This window comes from Ceratotherium simum, chromosome 23 (genome assembly GCF_057802395.1).
Source record: "Ceratotherium simum simum isolate JZ-2026a chromosome 23, ASM5780239v1, whole genome shotgun sequence".
In the NCBI taxonomy this organism is placed as follows: Eukaryota; Metazoa; Chordata; class Mammalia; order Perissodactyla; family Rhinocerotidae; genus Ceratotherium; species Ceratotherium simum.
Window position 1 is genome coordinate 4,212,030 of NC_141922.1, and position 26,122 is coordinate 4,238,151.

Below are 26,122 nucleotides of genomic sequence, written 5' to 3' on the forward strand. Positions count from 1 at the left end.
TTAGATGAATCTATAATGGTTCTTGAAGATATTTTATCATTCTTCAGCAGAGCATTCCTAATGGTTTTAGTGGCATCTCGGTTATTTGAGAGGAAAGTAAAGCAGGCTGAGAAGTGACATAGAAAGTCTGAGGTTGAGGATATCTCTACTCCTGCCTTTCCCTGTGCTTTGATTCTGACTTGAGATGTTGCGTCAGCGTCCACCTGTATTTATTCCTTGTTGTTATAATTGCTATCTCTGGTATGAGATTACAGCATTTTAAGTTGCATTGTCTTCTCTGGTCAGTGACCAGGTGCTAGAATCTCCCACACACTCAGAGAGGTGCAAGCATGCTTCATTTTCTCTAGAAGGGGAGCTGCTGCGCTCTCCAGGGGAGCCCTTTTGTTGGAGGTTGTTTTTTTGTCCCCTGTGATTTGAAGAGTTATCATGTGCTGAGACTGTTCTGATGTGGTTAGTGAGACTCGAGAGACTTGGAGAATAATGTTTCCTTTTTTCTCCTTGCTGAATGTAGGCAAAAACAGTTTTAAGCTTTTTTGAAAAACTACTCTGTCTTCAGTAGAGAAGTGTCCTTTTTAGCTTTACATAGTGTAAGAAACTTGAGAACTTTTTCCTGTTGAAGATAGTCTGTGGGGAGAAACATCTAGTGAAGCCCAGGCGAGAGCTGAAAGAGCAGCGCTTATCTCATTAGGTCAGTGATGCTGTTACTACCTGTCAAGCAATAGAGGGTCCAGATCCATTAATGGGCTTGATATCATGAACAGATATGTTGCTTTATCTTGGATATTAATTTCAAGATTATTCAGTTCGTAGTGGCAACCTCGTCTTACATCAGGAATTTATGGCATCTACTATCTGAGGTGAAGACCAGACAAACTAATTATTTAACATTCTACCTTGAATTTATATCTCAGGTTCCTTTTTCAACAGCAAAACAGCAGAAACACAGGTGTCGCTTAATGTCAGTGTGACCTGGAGCAAGTTGCTTAATCTCTCTGTGCCTCAATTTCTTTATCTGTAAAATGGGAAGATAATAATAGTACTTACCTTATAGGGTTCTTGTGAATGAGATGATACACATGTAAAGGACCCAGAACAATCCTAGCCAGTACTTGGTAAATGTTAGCAGCTATTATTATTATTAATACATATTGTTATTATTGTTGATTATCAAGTCGTTTTAAGACTTGGTAATATGAATCATGAATAATGTTAAAAGACTCTAGATATCTCAGATCCCGATTACATAGTTTTCAAGCAGATTTCCTCTGAGAAAAGAGATTTTTTTTTCCCTCTTAAAATTGAGTTATCTTAGTTTCAAAAAGAATTCTTTAGTCCCTACCTCCTTTTGCTTTAAAGATTTTATTTATTCATTTTTTTCCCCCCAAAGCCCCAGTAGATAGTTGTACGTCATAGGTCCGCATCCTTCTAGTTGCTGTACGTGGGACTCGGCCCCGGGTTGGACGGAGAAGTGGTGCCTCGGGGCGCGCCCGGGATCCGAACCCGGGCCGCCAGCATCAGAGCGCGCGCACTTAACCGCTAAGCCACGGAGCCGGCCCCTCCTCCTTTTGCTTTAATTCTCCTTTTGTTTTAATTTTTTTTAACTTTCGTTTCTTGGTATTTAAAGGTTAGGGGCCATTAATTCTTTTCTCTAGAGACTTGTATATGAACCTGTGAGTCTATAATTTATTTATTTATTTTCCCCCAAAGCCCCAGTAGATAGTTGTATGTCATAGCTGCACATCCCTCTAGTTGCTGCATGTGGGACATGGCCTCAGCATGGCCGGAGAAGCGGTGTGCCGGTGCGCGCCTGGGAATCGAACCCCCGGGCCGCCAGCACCAGAGCGCACACACTTAACCGCTAAGCCACGGGGCCGGCCCATGTAAGTCTATAATTAACAGACAAAACTTGGTGTATTAAAAAAATAAATAGGACATTCTGCAATCAATCCAAAAGGAAATGCTTATTGACTTGTAAACATTTCTCTTTTATGGTCATTTCTACTTTTTGGCCTATCTTAGTTTAATAGTGATCATCATCATCATCATTATCACAATGGCTATGAGTTATTCAGCACCTACCATAGGCCAGTGGCTGTGCTAAATGCTTTATGTCTTACCTCATAGCAGGCGCCCAGGGCAAGTACAGTACCTCCTTTTTCCGGGCGAGGGACTGAGGTTTAGAGATGAGGCATCTTGCCCCAGATCACACACTGGCAAGTTGCGGATCAGGACTTGAACCCAGGTTGGTCTGACTGCACAGTGAGCATTAATTGCTCCTCTAATCAGCCTCCTTTTGACTGGTGTCCTGAACGTCTGTGAGTTCATAAATCACAGATTTTAGTGATCTCAGCCTGACAAGGCCTTAAAAGAAGAGATAGCAGTGAAAATATGAGACAGAGTGGAATAGATTAAAATTGTACATTTTCACAAACATTCTCAGCTAAAAAAACTAAAAAGTTAATATTTTTTATTTTCTTAACTCTGTAAGCACTAAAAATAAAACTTTAAAAATTATTACAGAGCACAAGAAGGGGGGCTTTGAAAATCTAACCATTGCTAGTGACTTATTGCTTGTGTGTCTCTAGTGATGCTTGTTGAGAGAAAAAGTTATGAAGACTGAGTTGGTTTTATGTAGTCTTTGGTATGGAAGAAAAGATTAAGTCAGGAATGTTGAGAGAAAGTAAAAATCTATACTCTTTTCTTTCCTGATGATGAATATGTAAGTTTTATGGACATGGGACTTGTCAGCTTTGTTTTTATGGCCTAAGTACATTCCCTCATTTGTGAACCTAAAATAAAGTTATTTACCTTATGAGAGTTAGATACCATGTATGCAAAGTCCCTAAGAGGTGCACAATAAAACTTTGCTGTCACAATGACATAGATTGTTTAGAAGCACCAACTTTGAATACTGAAGAGAGTGATTTATTTCTGGTGCATAGTCAATACGTATATGCATATGATATATATGAATATGATTTTAATGATAAGGATTCAGTTACATTTTTTTTAGTACAGTATGAAGTTTTGATGAAATGAGTGTCATTCTAGTAAGATAAAGGATAGCTAAATTGCCTTAAGTGGAAGAACTTACATATTAGTTGTAAAGAATGTATATTTTTACAACTCTGAATTCATCTTGCCATGTAAACACCCACTAAAACCTTCAAATTACTAGGAATATGACCATAGTGATTAAGTTTAGGAAAATTGACATTGAGCTATTTTCAGAGAATAAGCTTATCTCTTTTGTGGTTGAAGAAAATTTTGATTTTTTCTGTATCTTAATAGGTTAAAAAAAATCAAAATGTTGATTTGACATCTGTCACTTTTCCTTTATAGAGAGAATAAAAGGAAGCTCATGCTGTTTTATTATCTCAATGAACGTTTTTGTATTCCAGTAAAATTGTGTGTTGTATAGTTACTAGACCTTTGGGAAGTATTTTGCAAGACGCTTAGACTACCCACTGTTGGAAAAATGCAGATGCGACTTTTATGAATATAGGGTTAGTATAGATCCATTGGTTTTTGGGATAGTGCAAGATACAAGGACTAGGAGTAAGCTTTGCTAATGATTGCTAGAAGGGCAGATTCCCTGGATCTCATCTCTCTCTCTGTAAAGCGAAGAGGCTGGACTGGATGCCCAAGATTCCTTCCTATTCTAAGATTAGTTACCATGATCCTGTGTTTTTTGTTTATATTCAGGAGTGTTAAAGATTTCAGATTAAGTACTGAATTCCACTCGCTTCCCTGAAGTAGAATTCAGAATGTGCTAGCTAAGCTTTTAGTTATGGTCTCTGAGCATCCTGTTTTTTAAAATCTTACTGATCATTGCTTATATGCGGCCAATTTTTTGGTTGCATCTTTTCCAGCAACTTGGAAAGCCTTTTTTGGCCATAGGTGGTGCTGTTGCACCTTTTAAAGTCAATTTTCCTGTTTGTAAAAGAAGACTTAATGTTCCTTTAATTTGATTGCTTTGTTTAATGCTTCAGCATAGCACAATGTCTATTATGTCTGGATACCTAGAAAAAGTATTCTAGTTATATCTTATTTTTAAGATTCTGTCATCTCTGCGTGAAAATTTCAGACTTGCTATGCGAACAATGGCGAAATTGGACTTTTCTTCCAATATTAGAAACCAGTCAGCCTTGATCTTATAAAAAAGATAGAAATGGTCTCTGGAAAACCAAATCTGAAAAACATATTGAACTCCCTGAGTATTGAACCCACTGTTGTATTTTTTTTTTTTTAAAGATTTTATTTATTTATTTTTCCCCCAAAGCCCCAGTACATAGCTGTCTGTCATAGCTGCACATCCTTCTAGTTGCTGTATGTGGGACGCAGCCTCAGCATGGCTGGAGGAGTGGTGCCTCGGTGCGCACCCGGGATCCGAACCCGGGCCGCCGGCAGCGGAGCGCACGCACTTAACCGCTAAGCCACGGGGCCGGCCCCCACTGTTGTATTTTAATTAATGGGAGGTGATTTGGTATCATGGAAAGAGCCTAGTTTTTTGACTTGGGTTTGAGTGTGCGGCCATGCAAACTTGAGTGAGTTCTTTCTCAGTTTTTCCCTCGTCTGTAAATGGGGATGCTAATATCATCTTTGTAGAATTGTCAGTTTAGCGAGAAATTGTATAACGTGTTTAGCACAATGGTTATCTCATAAAAGATCTCATAAACTTTAGCTATTATTTTGTGTGAAGACATCATTTTATAGTCTTGGGCAATTACTAAGAAATTAAAATAGGAAAATATGGTTTTATGAGGAAAAATTCAATTAAGAAATGAGTGAAATATTTGAAGAAGATCAGTAGTTCCTATACTCATAATTTAGCAGCAGCATCAGAGATAGGGCCATTATGCAGTCATTCTGAACCTATGTTAAACCACAGAATTATAGTCAATTAGTATATGTTAAAGGTTAAGGGGGCCCAATAATTACAGTCCAGTTTTCTCCACCAGCCAATTGAGAGATGAGACAAGAGAGTAGGCAGGTGGAGGTAAATGTCACCTTTATTACTGATAAAGCCACATTTTCCATGAACTTTAGGGATACAGGAAAACAGGTATCTTCATACTGTATCCCGGAACTAGACAGATGCACCCAGCCCCAGGCAGCTCTGGGCCATAGTAGGTCTTCCTATGAGAGGACCTGCCCCTGTCGTACTCAGGGCACGGAGGAGCGGAGCATCCTGGGTGCTGCCTGAGGGTGGCTGGCATCTAAGGGAACAAGAAGGGTTTCACGTGCCCAGCTTGTCTCCCACCGCTAGTCCTCCTCGCATGGTGGAGTGAGTTATGAGTTTAGGGAGTCTGGGAGACGGCAGGGCACGTGAAACCCCTCTTGTTCCCTTGGGTGCCGGCCACCCTCAGGCAGCACCCAGGAAGCTCGGCTCCTCCGTGCCCTGAGTCAGGAGTGTTAAGGGAAGAGCCTTCGTAATGGAAACCAGAGGAACGGGGAGGAAGTGTCCCCTTCCCCCAGTTTGAACAAGTCATGGGGTGGAACAGAAAGGTGCTTTCCAAGAATTTGTAAATAGGGAAATAAGGCTGTCCTTTGGGACTCAGACTAGCAAGGAAATACAAAAGACGATTAGAACGGAGATTTGTAAAATCACCTTAATAGTTAACATTTGTTGAGCACTTAAAATGTGCTACACGCTTTTCTAAGCATTTTATATAAACTATTTATTTATTTGTGAGGAAGACCAGCTCTGAGCTAACATCTAATGCCAATCCTCCTTTTTTTTGCTGAGGAAGACTGGCCCTGGGCTAACATTCGTGCCCATCTTCCTCCACTTTATATGGGACGCCACCACAGCATGGCTTCACAAGTGGTGTGTCGGTCCGCGCCCGGAATACGGGCTGGTGAACTCCGGGCCACCGCAGCGGAGTGTGCGCACTTAACCACTTGCGCCACTGTGCCGGCCCCCTATATAAGCTAATTTAATCCTTTAATCCTCACAACAACCCAGTAAAGTAGGTTTGATTATTATCCCAGTTTTATAGATGTGGAAATTGAGGCACAGAGAGGGTGAGTAACTTGACCAAGGTCACAGAGCTAGTAAGTGGAGGAGCTGGGATTTAAACCTTGGCACTCCAGCTTCCAGGCTCCCAGAGACTGGCTTTGGGTGTTCAGCAGTGTCAGCATGTCTGTAGATCTATATGTACATCTACACATCAGGCAGGGGTAGGCCAGCTAGAGAGGGCGGGAAAAGGAGAGGTGTACAAACGTTCACAGTTGTGTCTGGGCCACTGTCTGTGGAGAGTGCCCTGTGCTCAGCGTTAACTGTCTGGGCAGCAGGTCTGTCCCTGTAACAGAAATGTGGTCCATCAAGTGAATCTAGAAAACTCCTCTTGCTGTGCTTCAGTCCATGCTTGCCACGTAACCTCCTGCCTGTGATTGTGCCACCGAGGAGAAAATGTGCCGATTGTTGAACTCTGATATTTTAGTCTGATAATTTTATGTCTTCTATTACATTGATAAGTTAAACCTACAGTTTTCTTACATCAGTCTCTTATGAGTCTGGTTAATGTGAAATTAGTTCATTGGAGCCTAATGGTGCTGACAGTCACATTTCTGAGCACATCGAGGTACTTCTACCCATAGAGACCTGGCTGGAGGATGCCCCTTTTTCTCATCGTGTGATTTCTTCAAACAGCACTAATTATTATTCCCCCTCCCACCCACGCAGGACAAGAAGTCTTCTGAGTAGGCCATATAATCAGAAAACAAAGTCCACGTGTTACTCTCACCAATCAGAAAACTATTAAGTACCTAGAAGTGAGTTTAATAAAAGAAAAGTGCTTCCAGGAAGTCCAATTAGATGTTAAAGTCCATTTGGTAAAAAGCTGTCCATTTTTTGCGGTTGAATGTTTTCTTTGCTTTTTGAAAAAATTATCTGGGCCAGGTGGCTCACAGATCCACACTGGATTAGATGAAGAGATCTTAAAAGGCCGAAATGGGTTGTTTCAGGTACATCCACGCCAGTGAGAATGACAGTTGACTGCCTGTGTGAGGCATGAGACAGGAAGATTTTTACAAATTGAATAAAATAACCTTAAAAGCCCTGCAATTTGAGTGCAACTTAACACGGGGCCCAGTTCATCACTAGACATGCTGAGAGGTCAAATCATTGATGATTGTGGTAATGACTCTGAGGCGTCAAAAAAGTTTCAATCATATTCCCTATCTAAAGGATATGGCACAGGATCATTTATTTGACCAGGTTTTTCACTGTACAGGAAGTTTTTAGAGTTATTTGGAAATCCAGAGTTCCCCAAGTTTTCACACAGCTGCGTGTCTCTTCAGTGCAGATCTGTCAGCTTGTGTCGGGGGCCGTGGTGTCATGGAGAGTGTGATGTGGAGCATCCCTCAGTCTCCCCGTCCGCAGTGAGGTTGATCATCCCTGACTACTTCGTAGGGCTGCTCTGAGAACCACACATGCTGGTTGTCAAGCACTGTGCTTGGCATATAGTTGGTATTCAATAGCAAGCACCTGTTTTTACTATAATTGTGGCTTCTAGATTGCAGTGATTTTTAGTCTGTACAGAGATAGGACCATGATCATGGGACCTATTCTCTATATAGACAATTGAATAAATATGCTATTTCAATAAGAATATATGTTATTGGGACATACCTTTCTGAATCTTGTTAATGTGTTTAAAAATGATCATAGCGGGGCCGGCCCAGTGGCATAGCGGTTAAGTTCGCGCACTCCGCTTTGGCGCCCCGGGGTTCACCAGTTCGGATCTTGAGCACAGACCTACACACCCATCATCAAGCCATGCTGAGGCAATATCCCACACAGAGCAACTAGAAGGACATACAACTATGACATACAACTATCTACTGAGGCTTTGGGGAGGAAAAAAACAGGAAAAAAGGAGGAAGATTGGCAACAGATGTTAGCTCAGGGCCAATCTTCCTCCCCAAAAAAAAAAAAGATCACAGATAATGATAAACACCACTCTTGGAACCAGAACCTCTGAGGGTGTGTTTGCCATCTTGGGAAATTACATTCTACAGAGAAGGCTGATTGGATCAAATATCGTGGATATTTAGATAGTTTAGCAGATGATCAAGGCTTTCAAAACCTTCTTGATAATAAATTAACTGTTTTGTATTTTAAACTAACTACAAAGCTACCTTCTAAAAGTTGGAAATCATTAGCTTGTGACATATCTAGTAATTCACTGTGTGTGAGTGTGTGTGTGAGGGTGGGATTTAGGAAGGTAGTGATAAGTGCTGTATAGCCTCTGGTACCTTTTACCCCCTATTCCAAGGTGTGGGCACATAATTGCACAAATGAATTACTATTCCTTTGTCATTTGGCTTATTTGTGGAAATAAGAAATTCTCATGCTTGCTTAAGAAGAGCTGGGGAGCATGAGTGTAGAAAGTGGGGAGAGGCAAGGAGGCACTTGACAGTTTGTGCAGAGTCTGAGTAATAGTATTCTTTTCTTTCCTTCTAAAGCAAAAAGGCACTGAACTTGTTATTCAGAATTGCTTTTCTGATCAGATACAAGTGTCTCAGATTTTTCAAGGCTATGTGAATTATGAAATGTGATTTAGTAGTTATCTTTAAAAGTAGTTTTGTTTTCCAAATAAAAGACCATAATCTGTTCTTTCTTCCAGGGGCACAAGAAGTTCTCATTGATCCAGGTACATGATCTATGTGCTTAGTTTCTTTTGGTTGTTTTTTTAAGTGCTTGTTTCATGGTGATGTGAATGAATGCTTAAAAATTCTGGATGATGATCTTTGGAACATTCTGATTTAAGTAATTTTAAATCAGAACTGTTAAAAACCTGACAATTGTTTGGTCTTTGTTTGATGGGGCACCCTGTTGATTTATGTTGTCTGTTGAAGAGGAAAATTCCTCTAGCATGGTTAAGTGAATGATTTGCAAAATGTGCATTTAAAATTCTTTGAATGCATTGAGCATGCTTGTCCAGTTAATTTTGAATTTATGCATAGTAATGACTTTGCTCTGATTCTATGCTTTATGCTCCTCTCAACATGAATTTGAATTCTCTACTACATTTTGCATATATGTTCTTGACAGGGAAAGAAATTTTGCATTTTTTGTAGAGGTGGGTTTTCCTTTCTCCTCTTAACACCTTCTGTAATTAATACGGCAAAAATCTCTGTTATCGCAGTGCTTAATTATTTCATAATGAGCTCTATTATTTTATGGCTTAATCAGAAACAATGACAAAGGTTAAATAGTAAAAAAATGAAAAACTTCCTTTCTCTGAAGAATGGAAATCAGATAGTCATGCTTACACGTGCTTTGTGACAACACATGTATTTGCATTTCCTTGTGTATCTTGATTCTGAAATGAAATTGCTTCAGGTTTGCAGATTTTTGTTTGAACATTTGTGTTGAATCCTTTCTCTAGGCTAATGTTTCCTGGTAGGGTTTGTGGAAAGTGAAGAGGAAGGAAAACCAGTGCTTTGTTTTGTTTTCAGGAGACCTGAGTTGCTGATGAGAAAACAATGGAGGGGTGGGCGGAGGAACTGAACAGCACTCTGGCTGAAATGGATGAACAATTAAATAGATGTTAGATGTATTGGTATTTGACCAGTGGAAGTTATTGAGTCCAGTCTAGCCAGTTATGCCTGATGGAAAGTACTGAATTTCAGTGTGTCGACCACCTTACTTACAGGAGAATTAGGTGCTTATACCAAGAAGAAGTAGCTTAGAGCTATCAGAAAAATCAGTCATTTGTTGAGATAAACAAAGAATATACATTTTTTATTTCTGAAAATTTTCGAAATAAGATTGTACAGAGAGGAAATTGAGTTTAGAGTGCTGGGAGTAAAAGGGAGGTGGTTCTGTGGGGCCTTGTTATTCAGGGATGTGTCAGATCCTGCTGTGGAGGTTGAAGCTAGCCGGGAAACGACACAGGAACCAGGGTTTGGGGTCTGGGGGCATCTTATTAGATTGGTCCCAAATTAGAAAAATGTGGACTTGATCTCCATTGCCCGAGGGAGAGCAAGTAGAGAGAGAATCGAGCCTCTGCTCTCCCCACACATTCCAGTTCCTACTACAGCCACTCCAGTTCGCCGTCACCTTCTGGCTTCTGCTCACAGACCCAGGACAGACCACAGCTTTTCTTTACTTACCAAGATCTCATCTGTCTTTCAGGCCTTAGTCTCTTCTCTGTTTTTTTTTTTTTTCTTAATTTTATTTATTTATTTATTTATTTTTTCCCCCCAAAGCCCCAGTAGATAGTTGTATGTCACAGCTGCACATCCTTCTAGTTGCTGTATGTGGGACGCGGCCTCAGCATGGCCGGAGAAGCAGTGCGTCGGTGCGCGCCCGGGATCCGAACCCCGGGCCGCCAGCAGCGGAGTGCGCGCAGTTAACCGCTAAGCCACGGGATCGGCCCTCTTCTCTGCTTTTAAACTCCAGCAAATGTGTTGTTGGTAGGGAGTCGCTTCCGGGAGCAGTGTGTAGGGATTCTCCTTAGTCTCTAAATCTGAGCAGCCAACGTTCTCTCAGGGGTGGTAAAATCCATCCACGTGAGGCTGTCTCACAATTACATCACCTTTATTTTATTTTTGAATTTAATTTAATTAAATTAATTAATTAATTTATTATTTTTTGTGTGAGGAAGATCAGCCCTGAGCTAACATCCATGCCAATCCTCCTCTTTTTGCTGAGGAAGACTGGCCGTGAGCTAGCATCTGTGCCTATCTTCCTCCGCTTTATGTGGACTCCGCCACAGCATGGCCTGACAAGCGGTGTGTTGGTGCGCGCCGGGATCCGAACCCGGGCCACCCGCAGCGGAGTGCGCACACTTAACTACTACGCCATGGGGCCGGCCTATTTTTGAATTTTAAATGGATATACTATTTGAAGCAAGCTGTTTTAGATTTTTTTTTTGCTGCTTGCTTTTCCCACAACCGTTTCGAAGGCCAGGAGGAAGTGTTTCCCGGTCTCTGGGTGCTTGCTCGGTGCTTGTTTTAAGGACCAAAGCTTCTCCCCAGTCATTTCTAGCAGCGAGGCTTCTGAGCCCTTGATCTTTGTTTGAAACAGAATGCTTCGTGCTATCGAGCTGTTTTTTCTTGTCATTTCTGAACATTTTGTGTACATTCAGCAACTGCTTCAAATGAAATGAAGTTTTGGCCAGTTTCAGTTACTCAAATTTGCTTTTCCCGTTTTCATATTGTGAGGAATTTCCTCTTGCTATAATAAAAATTAGCAGTCTGCGCTCACTATGTGAAGGCACTGGTCTAAGTTGCTTTTATTTATTTTTTAACAGCTTTAATACAATTCACCCATTAAAATGCAGAGTGGTTTTTACTACATTCCCAGAGTTGTGCACCCATCACCACAGTCAATCTTAGGACATTTTCATCACCCTGACAAGAAGCCCTGTATCCATTAGCAGTCACTCTCCATTTCCCCTGGCAACCACTCATCTGTCTCTGTAGATTTGCCTATTCTGGACATTTCATATAAATGGAATCATACAACATGTGGTCTTTTGTGACTGACTTCTTGCACTTAACATGATGTTTTTAAGGTTCATCCATATTGTAGCATGGATCAGTACTTCATTTTTTTGTTGTTGTTGCTGAAGGATATTCTACTGTATGGATATACCACTTTTGGTGTACCCATTCATCAGTTGATGGACATTTGAGTTGTTTCTAATTTTTGGCTGTTATGAGTAATGATGCTATGAATATTCATGTACAAGTTTTTATATGGACATATGTGTTCAGTTCTCTTATGTGTGTGCCTAGGAATTGGAATTGCTGAGTCATGTGGTAGCTAAATGTTTAACTTTTTGAGGAAGTGCCAGATTGTTTTCCAAAATGGTTGTGCTATTTTACATTCTCGTCAGCAGTGTGTGAGAGTTCCAATTTCTCTACATCCTCGCCACTACTTGTTATTATCTTTTTGATTATAGCTCTCCTAGTGACTGTGAAGTGGTATCTCATTGTAGTTTTGATTTGCATTTTCCTTATAGCTAATGATATTGAGTGTCTTTTCATTGAGCTTATTGGCCATTCATATATTTTCTTTGGAAAAATGTCTATTCAGATCCTTTATCCATTTTTTAACTCAGTTATTTGTCTTTTTGTTATTGAGCTATTGTTCTTTTTATAGTCTAGGTACAAGTCCCTTATTAGATACATGATTTTCAAAAATTTTCTCCTAGGGCCGGCCCCTGGCTTAGCGGTTAAGTGCACATACTCCGCTACTGGCGGCCTGGGTTCAGATCCCGGGCGCGCACCGAGGCACCGCTTCTCCGGACATGCTGAGGCCAAGTCCCACATACAGCAACTAGAAGGATGTGCAACTATGACATACAACTATCTACTGGGGCTTTGGGGAAAAAAAAGGAGGAGGATATAGAGATGTTAGCTCAGGGCTGATCTTCCTCAAAAAAAAAAAAAAATTTTCTCCTAGTCTGTGTATTGTCTTACTTACTTGATGGTGTCCTTTGAAGCATAGAAGTTTTAAATTTTGATGAAGTCCAGTTTATCTGTGTTTTCTTTGTTGCTTGTGCTTTTGGTGTCATAACTAAGATCTAAGGTGTTTTCTATAAACCTTACGTAGAAAGCGATACATATTAATCCTTACAACAGTTCTAGGAAATAGGTACTGTTGTTATCCCTGGTCTATAGATGAGGAAACCGAGATGCAGAAAAATCCATTGACTTGATCAAGGTCACAGCTAGTTAGTGGTGATGTGGGAATTAGAACTCACAATTTTGTCTCCAGCATCTATTCTCTTAACCACCATACTCTGTTCCTTTCTGTAGGAATCATTTATTAACAAGTCTTTACTTATTTGATTTCTTACAGGTTTTTCCTCACTGGGGACGTCATCTCTTCATTTACTTTGCAGAGCTTAGTGTGGGTTTATTTTAGGTCTGATGTGGGCAGAAGCATGGCTGTCAGTTAATTTCTGCATTACTTACCCTCCAGTGATGATTGTTGCTAATTGACCTAACAAAGTTGTACGGAAGGCTTTTCTGATCACTACACTAGAAGTAGAATCGTGACTACAGAATGTTCCAAGAAAGTGATTGATTTCGTTTTACTAACCAATGAAATAAAAACTCCTGTGTTGAAATTGATTGTAAGTCTTCCAGAATAGGGTCATTGTCTTCCTTCTGTTTCATTGTGTTTGGTCGTAGTGTCTAGAAAATGCCTTATTGTCCAGCAGATTAGTTAGAACATGGTGCTCATGAACCATTGTCTGTAGTGACAGAATTTTGACAGTAGTATCTGTTTTTCGTTTCACGAGGGAAAGGATAATATAGAAATACCTCTCAGATCTATCTTAACAGCTTGGAATTTTGAGAAGAGTTCCACAAACTATACAAGGTATTTTCACTAATTTTAGATCTATCTTAGACACATTAGGGTTACATAGCAGAGTAAATTCATTAACTAAATTTGACAAGAGAAGTGTGATATTATTTGTCTTAATTAAAATATTCTCCTTGGTTAAAGTAATTAGTGCCCATGAGTAAAGAAAAATAAGTTTGCATACATGTGACATGGGGGCAGACTTCCTATAGTATGTATATGTTTCTATCAGTTTTTCAGAGCGTTTTTATAGCTTTTCAACAATGTTCTAACTTTTATAGTTTTTCAATAATGTTCTAACTTTAGAATTCTATTTAAAAAACGATCACTGTGTCTAGTGCAGGTTGTACTGAGTTTATCCTGTCTTATGCCCAGAATTCCACTGTCTCCTAGGTAAAGATTTTTCTTTCATTATACTGAGTTAGTGTCACAGGTATAGGGACTGTGATTTCTAAGCATTACCTCTCCATGTCTTTGAAGTTGGCTATCAAATATGATTTTCCCTTTGTTTCTTGCGTTTTCATTATTCAATTAGAATTTTTGAAAATGAATTTGTTTTAATATGTTGTACAGATTTCACTAGAAACTTGATGTGTTTGTGCTTTTAAGTTTTCAATTTATGAAAAACTTAAATGCACTCTTGTTTTTAAGTAGTTATTTTTTACTAGGTATTTTTTTACCTCTTTATAATTAAAATTTTTTTTTCAGTGAGTGAATGAGTATGCATGTTTTGAAAAATACCTTATTTTTCCTTGTTGTAAAAGTCATGTTCACCATAGACAATTTAGAAAATAAAGATAAGCAAAATAAATAAATTAAAAAATTACCTATAATCTCTCCACCTAGAGATAAGTTGTAGTAAGTTTTGAAATTGGGAAGTGTAGGTCCTCCAACTTTGTTCTTCTTTTTCAAGATTGTGTTGGTTATTCTGAGTCCCTTGAATTTCCATATGAATTTAGGATCAGCTAGTCAATTTCTGCAAAGAATCCAGCTGTGATTTTGATAGAGATTGTGTTGAACCAATGGATCAATTTGGGAAGTACTGTCATCTTAAGAATATTAAGTCTTCTGATCCATGAACATGGGATGTCTTTCCATTTATTTAGGTCTTTAATTTTTTCAACAGTGTTTTGAGTTTTTTTTTCAATAATATTTTTCAGAGTATCATTTTATACTTTTTTTTGTTAAATTTAATCTTAAGTATTTTATACTTTTTGATGTTATTGTGAGTTGAATGATTTTCTTTCTTCTTTTTTTTTTTTATAATTTTATTTATTTATTTTTCCCCCAAAGCCCCAGTAGATAGTTGTATGTCACAGTTGCACATCCTTCTAGTTGCTGTATGTGGGACGCGGCCTCAGCATGGCCGGAGAAGCGGTGCATCGGTGCGCGCCCGGGATCCGAACCCCGGCCGCCAGCAGCGGAGCGCACGCACTTAACCGCTAAGCCACAGGGCCGGCCCCTGAATGATTTTCTTAATTCATTTTCAGATTGTTCATTGCAAGTGTATAGAAATACAATTAATTTTTGTATATTGATCTTATATCCTGGAAACTTGCTGAACTAATTTATTAGCTGTAATGTTTTTTAGTGGATTCTTTAGGCTTTTCTCTATGCAAAATCATGTTACCTGAAAAAGAGATAGTTTTACTTTTTCCTTTCCAATTTGAATTCCTTTTATTTAATTTTCTTGCCTAATTGTCAGAACTAGAACTTCCAGAACCTTGTTGAAAAGAAGTGGTGAGAGAGGACATCCTTGTCTTATTCTTGATCTTGGGGAAAGCATTTTGTCTTTTACCATTAAGTATGATGTTAGCTGTAGACTTTTCATACATGCCCTTTATCATGTTGAGAACATTCTCTTCTATTCCTAGTTTGTTGAGGTTTTTATCATGAAAGAGTGTTGAATTTTGTCAAATGTTTTTTCTGTGATTATTGAGATGACCATGTGGTTTTTGTCATTTATTCTACTGATATTGTACATTATATTAATTGATTTTCACATGTTAGATCAACCTTACATTCTTGAGATAAATACCATTTGGTCAGGTTGTACAATTTTCTTATATGTTGCTGGATTCAGTTTGCTAGTATTTTATTAAAGATTTTTACATCTATATTCATAAGAGATAGTGGTCTGTAGTTTTCTTTTGTTTTGATATCTTTTTCTGGTAGGGGTATCAGGACAATATTGACCTCATGGAATGATATAATTAATGTTCCTTCCTCTTATATTTTTGGGAAGAGTTTGTGAAGAATTCTTCCTTAAGCATTCGGTAGAATTCACCAGTGAAGCCATCTGTACCTGGAATTTTCTTTGTGGGAAATATTTTGACTGCTGCTTCAACCTCTTTACTTGTTATGGGTCTGTTCAGATTTTCTTTTTCTTCTTGAATTGGTTTTGGCAGTATCTTTCTATGAATTTGCCTATTTCATCTAGGTTATATAATTTATTGGCAGGCAATTGTTCATAGTATTCCCTTATAATCCTTTCTATTTCTGTAAGGTTGGTAGTAATGTCCCTTCTTGCAGCTCTGATTTTAGTAATTTGAGTCTTCTCTCCTTTTTTCTTGGTCAGTTTGTCAATTTTATTGACAAACTTTTGATTTTGTTGATTTTTCTCTATTTAATTTATTTCTGCTCTGATCTTTATTATTTCCGCTCTGATCTTTATTATTTCCTTCCTTCTGCTTGCTTTGAAATTAGTTTGCTATTTTCTTTTCTAGTTTCTTAGGTTGTTGATGTGAGAGCTTTCTTTCTTTTTTAAATAAAGGTGTTTATAGTTATAAATTTCCCTCTAAGCACTGCTTTTGCTGTGTCTCATTTTGGGATATTGTATTTTTGTTTTCATTCAGCTCTAAGTATTTTCTAATTTCCCTCGCGAATTCTTCTTTGATGCATTGCTTATTTAGGTGTGTGATATTTAATTTACTAGTGTTTCTGAATTCTCCAAATTTCCTTATATTGTTGATTTCTAATATAATTCTGTTGTGGTCAGAGAATGTACTTTGTGTGATTTCAGTTCATTTAAATTTATTGAGATATATTTTATGATCTAGCATGTGGTCTGTCCTGGAGAATGTTCCATATCTGTTTGAGAAGAATATGTATTGTGCTGCTGTTTGGTAGAGTGCTCTGTAGCAGTCTGCTAGGTCTACTTGTGGTTGAAGTCTTCTATTCTTATTTTATTTCTGCTGTAGAATTTTTATCGTGCTTCCTCCATCTTCTTTCAGCTTTCTTAAAAAGCACAACTCCTTCAATATTTCTTCCTGGGTCAACGTCTCTTTTGATCAGTTCTTGTGATGATATATCTCCAGTCTCATTCCAGGATTTTCATTTCCTTGGGGAAAAAAACTAGACCCTCATACTAGGCTTGGTTCTTTAGTAAGAGTCTGGTAGTTGTCATGGCATCACCTTTATTATGGTGTCACCTTTATCTTAGCGCCCCAATGGTGACTTTTTCATTATAACACACACTGCTGTGATACTGCATTTCCAGGGCCTGGCCCAGCGCCTGGCTGGGCATTACCTAGGCACTACCTATTTATACCTAAGGGAGCATTTCCTAAGGTCGTTCATGTACATAAACACAGTACAGCGATTAAAGTCAGGAAATTTAACACTGATGCAATACCTTTCTCTACTCTACAGACCTTATTTAAATTCTACCAATTGTCCCCATATAGCAGGTATATTTCCTGAGCCAAGATCCAGCCCAGGATCACACATTGCATTTAGTTTCCACATTATTTAGGGTCATTTAATCTAGAATAGTTTCTCAGCTTTTCTTTGTCTTTTATGATATTGATATTTCTGAAGAGTAGAGACCATTTGTTTTGTAAAATGTTCCTCAATTTAGGTTTGCCTGAAGTTGCTTCATGATTACAGGGTTATGCATTTTGCCTGAGTTGGTGAGGGGTGAGCAGAATAAGTGATGATGTGTCTTTGTTGTGTTATATCAGAAGACACATTATATCAGGAGACAAATTGGTTTGTCCCATTATTGGTGATGCTAACTTTGATTGTTAAAGTAGAGTCTGCTAGGTTTGTCCAGTGTAAAGTTATTATTTTTTTCTTTGTGATTAATAGGTAATTTGTGTGAAATTAGTTTGAACTATGTAAATATTCTATTCTTCATCAAACTTTCACTTACTAGTTTTGGCATTCACTGAAGATTTACCTGAGTCAGTTATTACTATGATGGTTGCCAAATGTTGATTTTCTAACTCCATCATTTCTTATGGATTTATTAGCATTTTAATATAAGGAAGAGATTTCCTTCCTCTTTCTCTCTTTATTTCCTCCCTCCCTCCCTTTCTTCCTTCCTTCCCTCCTTCCTTCCTATGGACTGTGGGTCCTTATTTTATTCAGTGGGTTCTAATCCATTGCTGTCATTCTTTATTTTGTATCCCATTGGCTAAATTGGGCCAATGGAAGCCTTTCCAGCTGGCTCCTGTAACCTTTGGACATATTCCCGGTCATTTTTTGAGTACTCCCTTACTTTCTGGGTCAAGATATTTAGGTTCGTTTTGTGTTTTCCCTGTCCCAGCTCTGAAATAAGACATTTCTCTAAGGCATTCTAGTTCCTTTCATTGGAGAATGGTATACAGAAACCCAAATCTGGGCACTAAATATGCTTATTGCTACTGAGGGTCATTGCTTCTAGGTCCTGTGAGAAGTTCATACTGTTATCCAATTCTGATAACTCCAATTCCAACCTAAAATCCCAGGGATCTTTCTAGTCTTCCCCTGTATCATAATTACATCTTCTTTCTCCAGCAGTGAGAAATCTGGCTCCTAAGATTATCGGTATATTTACTCATTTTTCTTAGCCTTACCATGTATAGAAAGTAGCCTCAGAATTACTAACCAATATCACTGTAAAAACAAACCTCTAAGTAGAATTCAAGGGTTTCCTATGTTTCTTTTGTTCTTCTACTGAGAATAAATAAACAAGGTATTGCGATCAAAAGTTAGTTGGATTTGTTCTTCAATCCTCCCTCTCAGTGTAATTATGTTATTTATTTGAAATATAGTTAGTATAGTTAGGCTCGTTCGTTTCTTTTTGTATGCCATTATAGGGTTCCCTATCTTTATTGATTGATATTTTTTTTTACTATGTAAAACATGAACATGGTTCTAAAGGCCAAAACTATACAAAAAGATACACCCAGAGAAGTGTCACTTCCTCGCTCATCCTCCCATCTTGTTCCCACCTATCTTTGCAGGTAGCTAATCTTATTTGTCCCTGGTTTTCCCCTCTGGTGTGTTTTTTGTTGTTGTTGCTGTTGAAAAAAAATAAACAGATAGATGTTTTTATTTCTCTTTCTTGTGCCAAAGGTATATTACATATGTTCTTCTGTACTTGGCTTGTTTGGTTTTGTTTACCAGCATCTCCTAGAAGTCAGCCCTACCAGCTTATAGAGATCTTCCTCATTTTCACAGCTGCATAGCACACTATGTGTGTGATATATGTTGCAAATATCTTCTCTCAGATTGTTATTTATGTTTTGGCTTTGTTTATGGTATTTTTGCTATATTTTTACATAATTGAAATTATCAATTTTTTTTATTGCATTTGGATTTGAATTATAGAGAGCCTTTTGCTATATCCAGGTTTTAGAGGAATTCATCCATGCGTTTTGAACTCCTTTTATGGTTTTCTGCTTTACACTTAGATCCTAGATCAAAGATCCAAACTCATTTGGAGTGTATTCCTGTGTTTGGTGTGAGGTGTGGGTCTGATTTTATCCTTCTCCAAATGGCCATCCAGGTGTCCCAGTGCTGTTTATTAAAAAGCGCATTGTTGCCCCAGTCATTTGAGACGCTGGAGGAGTTCACCATACGCTGGCCTCGGTTAACATCAGATTATTGGCTACACTGTCTTCCTGCTGTTCCTCTGTGGCATGGGGCTAGTAGTGCCCACGTTGCGGGGTTTTTGTTTTACAACAGGATAGCTGATGTGAGCGACCTAGTGTAGTGCCAGCCTGTTAGCGCCTGCTGGAATCGTTGCCACACCGGTACCTGCCTTGTCAGGCCTTGTTGCTCTTCTCTCTTTATCGTTTTGCCTTTCTCTCTCCTGCCTCATTTGTCCCTGCTGTATTCCCTCTTATGTCTGCTTTGTTTTACCTTGGTGTCTGTTGACTTTCCAGTTTTGTGCCTTGTATACAATCTTGCCCATGATAGGAACTCGCTCTTGAATGAATGATTCAATGATTGTTGGATTGATTCTTGAGAACCCTTGTGATGATGTTTTTTTCCTCACTTCTTCTTAACTATGCCTTTTCTTTCCCTTTTCTCCAGCCTGGGTCTCAGCCTGCCTGTGGCGTTGATTTTCCTGTCTGTAGACTCAAGGCTCTGGGCCTTGATGACTCCTCGTTTCCCTGGTTCACAACAACGTTACATGTGGGCTGTCGACACTTTACAGATGTTAAGAAAGATCAAATCTATTGCATACTAGTATTTTTAGAGCTTGTAATTCTTTTATTGAGTGAAATTAAATCAGTCTGACTCACTGAGCTCTCTCGTGAGCTCTGCTCTTATTACCTTCCTACAGATTATATTGTTCTGGGTTACTACATGTGGCATTTCCCCCCCTGCTTTGGTACTGGAGTTAAGTTAATCATTAAAAGAGCCCTCATTACCAGTGGTGCCCTTTCTTTAAAAGACAGAGGGAGTGTTTGCTCCCTCTGCCTGGTTGCGGACTTCCTGATCATGTACTGTTTGGAGGAGTTGAGGTACCGTATGAAGAAAGAACTCACCTCATTCTGACCCCCATTATCTTTCTCTTCCTTTCTCCAAGGGAAATGAGTACAATTCAACAATATAAACATGAGTCGTTAGAGCTAATGAGATAAATCAAGACAGCCTATCATTTATTAAATATTATTTCATGCCAGAAACAAATATATTATACACATGAAAGACACACAAAGCAGGATAGTACAAAGGCCTGACTTTGAGTCCTACTCTGGAGTAACTAGCTCTGTCATCCTGAGAACTCGTAGGAATACTTATCCTCTCTAGGGCTTGTTTCCTCACCTGCAGAAATGGGTGCACGAGGAGGACCTCCCTCATAGAGCTGCTGTGGTTGTAAATGAGAACACGTGTGGAAGTCCTTAGCACAGGCTCTGATTCCTCATAAGTGCAAAATAATGTAACTTTTGCCGTGACGGCATTATAACCACTTTGTGTAAACTCACTGCTCCAAAGGGAAGCCTTGTGGCTTGGAGATGGAAGTCTCAGTTCTGTAAGTACCCGAGGATTGTGTCATTGAGCCTTGCTGATTTGAATCTGTTCTTTACAAAGTGAATATTTTTTTAAGCGTGCCTTTTTCTTTTATTATTTAGAGTTCTACCTTCTCATCTCTTGCTGTGGTTTTCACAAAATCTGCAGGAAACAAAATCCTAAGCCACCTGCCTCTTCGCAGTTCTCTGTTGTGGTTCTTTCTCCCCTGACTAGAAGAGGATTTCGTGTAGGAAATTTTCTTTGTTCTCTTTTCTTGGAGTCTCTCTGTTTGTTTGCTCATCTTTCCCTGTCCCTCTATCCTTTTATCTGTCCACTTATTATTCTGTTTTGTTCCCAAAAGCGTTTGAGGCAGCTGACAGAGTAACAGAATACCAAATAAGCAGGTGAGAAGATTGGACCAAGACTAGACAGCAAGGGTAGGAGGTGGTCTTGCATGAGTGTTGTGGGCAGGGTGAGATGCACGCCTTTGCCCTGGAAGTTATAAAGATTGGGAGCAAACGTGTGCCCTAGCCTCCAGCAGACACAAGGGGGACAGGATTTGTGGGGGGTGCTCACTGTCTGTGAGATAAACAAGTGGTTTAGGAGAGGGCCAGCTTTTCCTGCTCCTGAGGCTTAGGAGAATATTTTTTGAGTGTTCTATGAAATCAAAGAATATTTCATCTTTTTTTATGTCAGAGTTCTATGTGTAGTTGATTACATTCGGTAAATGGAAATTTCTCCAAAACTCTCCCCATGTGAGTTTGATGGCTAGGGAATTACGTGGTTCTGCTTATTGACAGGGGTTGGCCAGAAATAGAAAATGACAGCCACAGAAAGGATATTAGTATTTATAAGTTATTTTTTTTAGTGCTGTACAGTTGAGAAAATGCTTTCATATAGTTTATCTCCATTTGAGGATACAATATGGTCTGCCAGCATTAAGAGCTTAAAGCCCTGAGATAATGTGTGCTGAGTGCATTGTCTTCAAGACAACTAAGCTAGTTTTTGTAGACATGTTACTTGTATATAATGCATTTCACATTCTTTAATAAAAAGTTTCAGTAGGGAGGAAAACTTATTCTGAGTTAATTAACATTTAATACAATGCTTTGATGGTAAGGCTATTATAGGTAGTACATAAGCTGTGAAGAGTTTAAAGACGGTTTCATTATTTAAATTTTAGTAGGGAATATTTAAGTTTTATCTTGTGCCCCTCTTTTAAACTAACAAAGAAACAAGACAGAAAAAGCAAAAGATTATTTCTTTTCTTCCTCTTGCTTTGCAGGTGCCCTAACCACCAATGGCATAAATCCCGACACCAGCGCTGAAATTGGACGTGCTAAGAACTGTCTTAGCCCTGAAGACATAATTGACAAATATAAGGAGGCCATTTCCTATTACAGCAAGGTGATCTGACTTTGTAAATCCTTTATGTAATTGTGTGTTGTAATGAGAAGTTCCTATTTTACGTTGTGTAATGCTGCAGAATCTCCTAATTACTTGTTTCTATAAATATTCATGTATTATTCCCTAATGCATAATTCTGTATGCCTAAAAATGTTTTTTTTTCCTGATTCAAAATAATGTGTATTGGGCCGGCCCCGTGGCTTAGCAGTTAAGTGCGCGCGCTCCGCTACTGGCGGCCCGGGTTCAGATCCCGGGCGCGCACCGAGGCACCGCTTCTCCGGCCATGCTGAGGCCGTGTCCCACATACAGCAACTAGAAGGATGTGCAGCTATGATATACAACTATCTACTGGGGCTTTGTGGGGGGGAAAAAAAAAGGAGGAGGATTGGCAATAGATGTTAGCTCAGAGCTGGTCTTCCTCAGCAAAAAGAGGAGGATTAGCATGGATGTTAGCTCAGGGCTGATCTTCCTCACAAAAAAAAAACAAAAAAACAAAATAATGTGTATTTAATTTAATAAGTTTGTAAAAAGAGGAGAAAGAGGCTGTCATAGCCCCACTACTCAGAGTTAATCATTGTTAGCATTTTAATATCAATTTCCTGGACTTTTTTTCAAGGTATGTTATCTATATCATGAAAAGTGGCTAGCATTCTGTATTATTTACTGTGTGGAGACCTACATTTTTCATTTGGCATATTATGTTTTCTACATTATTAAATCTTCCATGGCATGATTTTTTTTCCCCCCCGAAGCCCCAGTAGATAGTTTTGTGTCATAGTTGCACATCCTTCTAGTTGCTGTATGTGGGACGCGGCCTCAGCATGGCCGGAGAAGTGATGCGTCAGTGCGGCCCCGTGCCGAACCCAGGCCGCCAGTAGCGGAGCGTGCACACTTAACCGCTAAGCCATGGGGCCAGCCCACATGGCATGATTTTTAATGACCTATAGATGCACCATTCTTTTTACCTTGGACTTAGAAAAATTTAAATTCCAAATATACTTTCTGAAATACTGAAAAAACAAACTGAAGTTGTATAGAAGAGTGGTATTAAGTAAAAAATGAAAGTCCCCTACCTCCCCTCCCCTTATTTCTTGCGAGTAACAACTATGAACAATTTGGTATAGATCTTTCATGACCTTTATGCCTATGAAATATATACCTGTATGTATCTGTATGTTTCATTTACAAAAATGAGATCATATTATGGATGTTACTCTGCTGCTTGCCTTGTCCGCTCAGCAAGATAGATGTCCTCCCCACTTCACACCTGCTTGATCCTTTCAGATAGTGTGAAAAAGTCTTCTAAAATGAGAATGTGGTCGTTTTTTTCATCAACACCTTTTGTGAGAGACTGTCATGAACTAGTCACGGGGAGCATGCAGCACCTAGAACAAGATGAAATGCTGCTCCCACAGGGCTCACAGCTTGCCATAATTTACTTAATTATCATCTCGTTGATGAATACTTAGGTTTTCTCACTTTTCCACTGTTAGAAAAAATGCTTTATTGAACATTTTTGTACATATATTCTTGTGTTCTTTTATGAGTATTCCTTTAGGTAAGATTTCTGGAAATTTAATCACTGGATATGACATTTACGTTTATCATATGTTACTTTCAAGTTACTCTCCAAATTCTTTCTCCAATAGGGAGTGGAAGATGTAGAATAATATATTTAACCAGTTCTCCGTTACTGAATATTATTTCCCTTCACTTTTTCTTCCCACTGTTGTAAACAGTGCTGTGATAAATGCCCTGATAGATAAATCTTTCGGGACTGATTTTAAGAGAACAATTCCTAGAAATGGATTTGAGTCAAAGAGTGTATGTGTGTGTATATATATATATTGTTTTTTTATTTTTTAATTTTTTTTTTGTAGGGAAAGATTTGCCATGAACTAACATCTGTTGCCAATCTTCCTCTTTTTGTTTTTTCTCCCCAAAGCCCCAGTACACGGTTATATATCCTAGTTGTAAGCCATTCTAGTTCGTCTATGTGAGCCGCCGCCACAGCCTGGCAAATGACAGACGGGTGGCGTGGTTCCACTACCGGGAAATGAACCCCAGGCTGCTGAAGCGGTGAGGGCACTGAACTGTAACCACTAGACCATCAGGGCTGGCTCGAAGAGTGTACATATTTTTTTTTTTAGAGTTTGTGTGCCATATTGTCCTCCAAAAAGTTTGTTAACAGTTTTTTTCTCCCACAAATGAACACTAGCTATTATATCCTTTAAAAATATTTGCCAATATGATGGGCAAAAGTAATTTTTCATTATTTTAGTTTGCATTTGATTACCAGAGAGGTATTGAACGTTTGTCACTTGTTAGCCATTTGTATTTCTTTTATGAATTGTCCATTGGTGTCCTGTGCACACAGTTAAGTTAGGGTGCTTTTCTTACTGCTTTGTGATAGCTCTTTGTATTTGATGAATATTAGCTTCTTGTCTATCATCAACATAGATTGCAAATCTTTTTCTTAATGTTTCTTGCCTTTAATTTTGTTCATGAGGTTTTTCTTTTTGGTAGTGGTTAAAAAAGTGTTTTTAATATTGTAAATCTTTTCTTTATGGGTTTTACCTTTGGTAGTATGCTTAGAAATACCTTTTTATAATAGAATAAACTCTTTCCCTGAGTTTTTTTCTCTCTAAAATGGGGATGATAATAGTACGTATCTCAGGAGCGTAGTGAGGATAAGCTGAGTTAATATATGCATTGCTGTCATTAGTTATTTTTCAATATTTACATTGTTATCTATAATTATCTTGTGTACATTATGACATGAGAATATAATTTATTTTTTCTAGGTGATTATCTAATTGTCCCACCACAATTTATTGAATTCATACTGTTTCTCTCTATGCTATATACTCTTTCTCCTACACTAAATACTTACATTTGCTGGAGTCTAATTCTGAGCCTTTTATTCCTTTCTGCTAATCTATCTTTTTTGACTCCAGCACCATGATATTTTATCTATTGTAGTTTGTTTAATATCTAAAAGTGAGTCTTTTTTTTTATTCTTTCCTCCCATCTCAAATTTTCTTGGCTAGTATTATGGCTTTACTATTCCTGTAGAATTCTAAAATATGTTGTTCAAGTTAAAAAAAATCAGATTTGAGTTTTCATGGGACTTGCAATAAGTTTTGAGTTATTTTTAGGGGAACTTCCATCTTTACAAAATTGCTTTCCTTTGTAGAATGTGTTAATGTCTCTACATTTACACATTTTAAGTCCCTCAAAACAGTGTTGTAGTTTTCTTCATGTAGAACATGAGCGTTATTTTTAAGTTTATTTATAGTCATTGTATATGTTTTTGTTAATTTGTGAATGAGATTTTTTTGCCATTATTTTAATTGCTTAAAGCTGATATGTAGAAAGGCAGATTGATTTTTTTAATATTCATTTTGTAACTGGCCATTTAAAAATTATAAGTATTAAGTATTTTTTATAGAGCCTTTTCTTTCCTATTTTTAAAAATTTGCTTCCAAGATTATCAAAAGGATCATAGCTGAGTTCTGTAGATGGGGAGAGGTGGTGTGGATCCATCAGTATTCCAGCAGGTTAGTGCTGCCTTTGGACTAGAGAAGCAGAGAGAGCCCAGGTTAGACCAGGGAAGGCTCTGAATGTGCACAGAAACCACACCCTCCTGTCTTTACGGTAAAGCCCTGTGGGCCTGGCAGGCAGATGCCACTTCACCGACCAAGTCTGATGGAAAGTTAGTGACTGTCTAGAGCATTGTGTCAGTAAGAATTTGAGACTTCATCTTGGTGGGAAAGGCTTGTCTGCCGTGGGCACAGCAAGGGAGCCAGGAGCCCATTTACCAGTTCTGGGAGTGGAGAGGGCAGACTCAGGAGAACTGAATTTGAATCCTTCCTCTGCTGTTTACTGGCCTTCTGACTTTGGGCGAGTTATATGACTTCTTTGAGCTCCAGTTTTCTTTTCTCTCAAAATGAGGAAAGTAAGGCCAGCTGCATAGAGTTTTAATTATGGTAAATGATTTATATATATATAAAATGCCAAGAACAGTGACAGGCTCATTAGTATGGCTCAATAAAAAATTGGTTATCGTCTCTTCTTAGTTCAGTATTCAACAAGACATCTGGGGGGAAAACCATTTCCTAGTATGTAGGTGATGCAAGTCGAAAAAGAAAGTTA

At 38.6% G+C, this 26,122-nt stretch overlaps 1 protein-coding gene across 5 annotated transcripts in view; it reads left to right on the forward strand.

The window, feature by feature from the left end:
• Nucleotides 1–26,122, forward strand: part of TRAPPC9 (trafficking protein particle complex subunit 9) — a 645,618-nt gene that overhangs the window by 20,780 nt on the left and 598,716 nt on the right. For 3 of the 5 annotated variants that reach the window (XM_087447411.1, XM_014788024.2, XM_087447412.1), the window contains 2 exons: nucleotides 8,634–8,660; nucleotides 21,846–21,967. In XM_087447411.1, coding sequence (XP_087303537.1) covers nucleotides 8,634–8,660; nucleotides 21,846–21,967 — 149 coding nt within the window. The remainder of the gene's footprint in view (nucleotides 1–8,633; nucleotides 8,661–21,845; nucleotides 21,968–26,122) is intronic. The other 2 variants (XM_087447413.1, XM_087447414.1) reach the window with 1 other exon arrangement.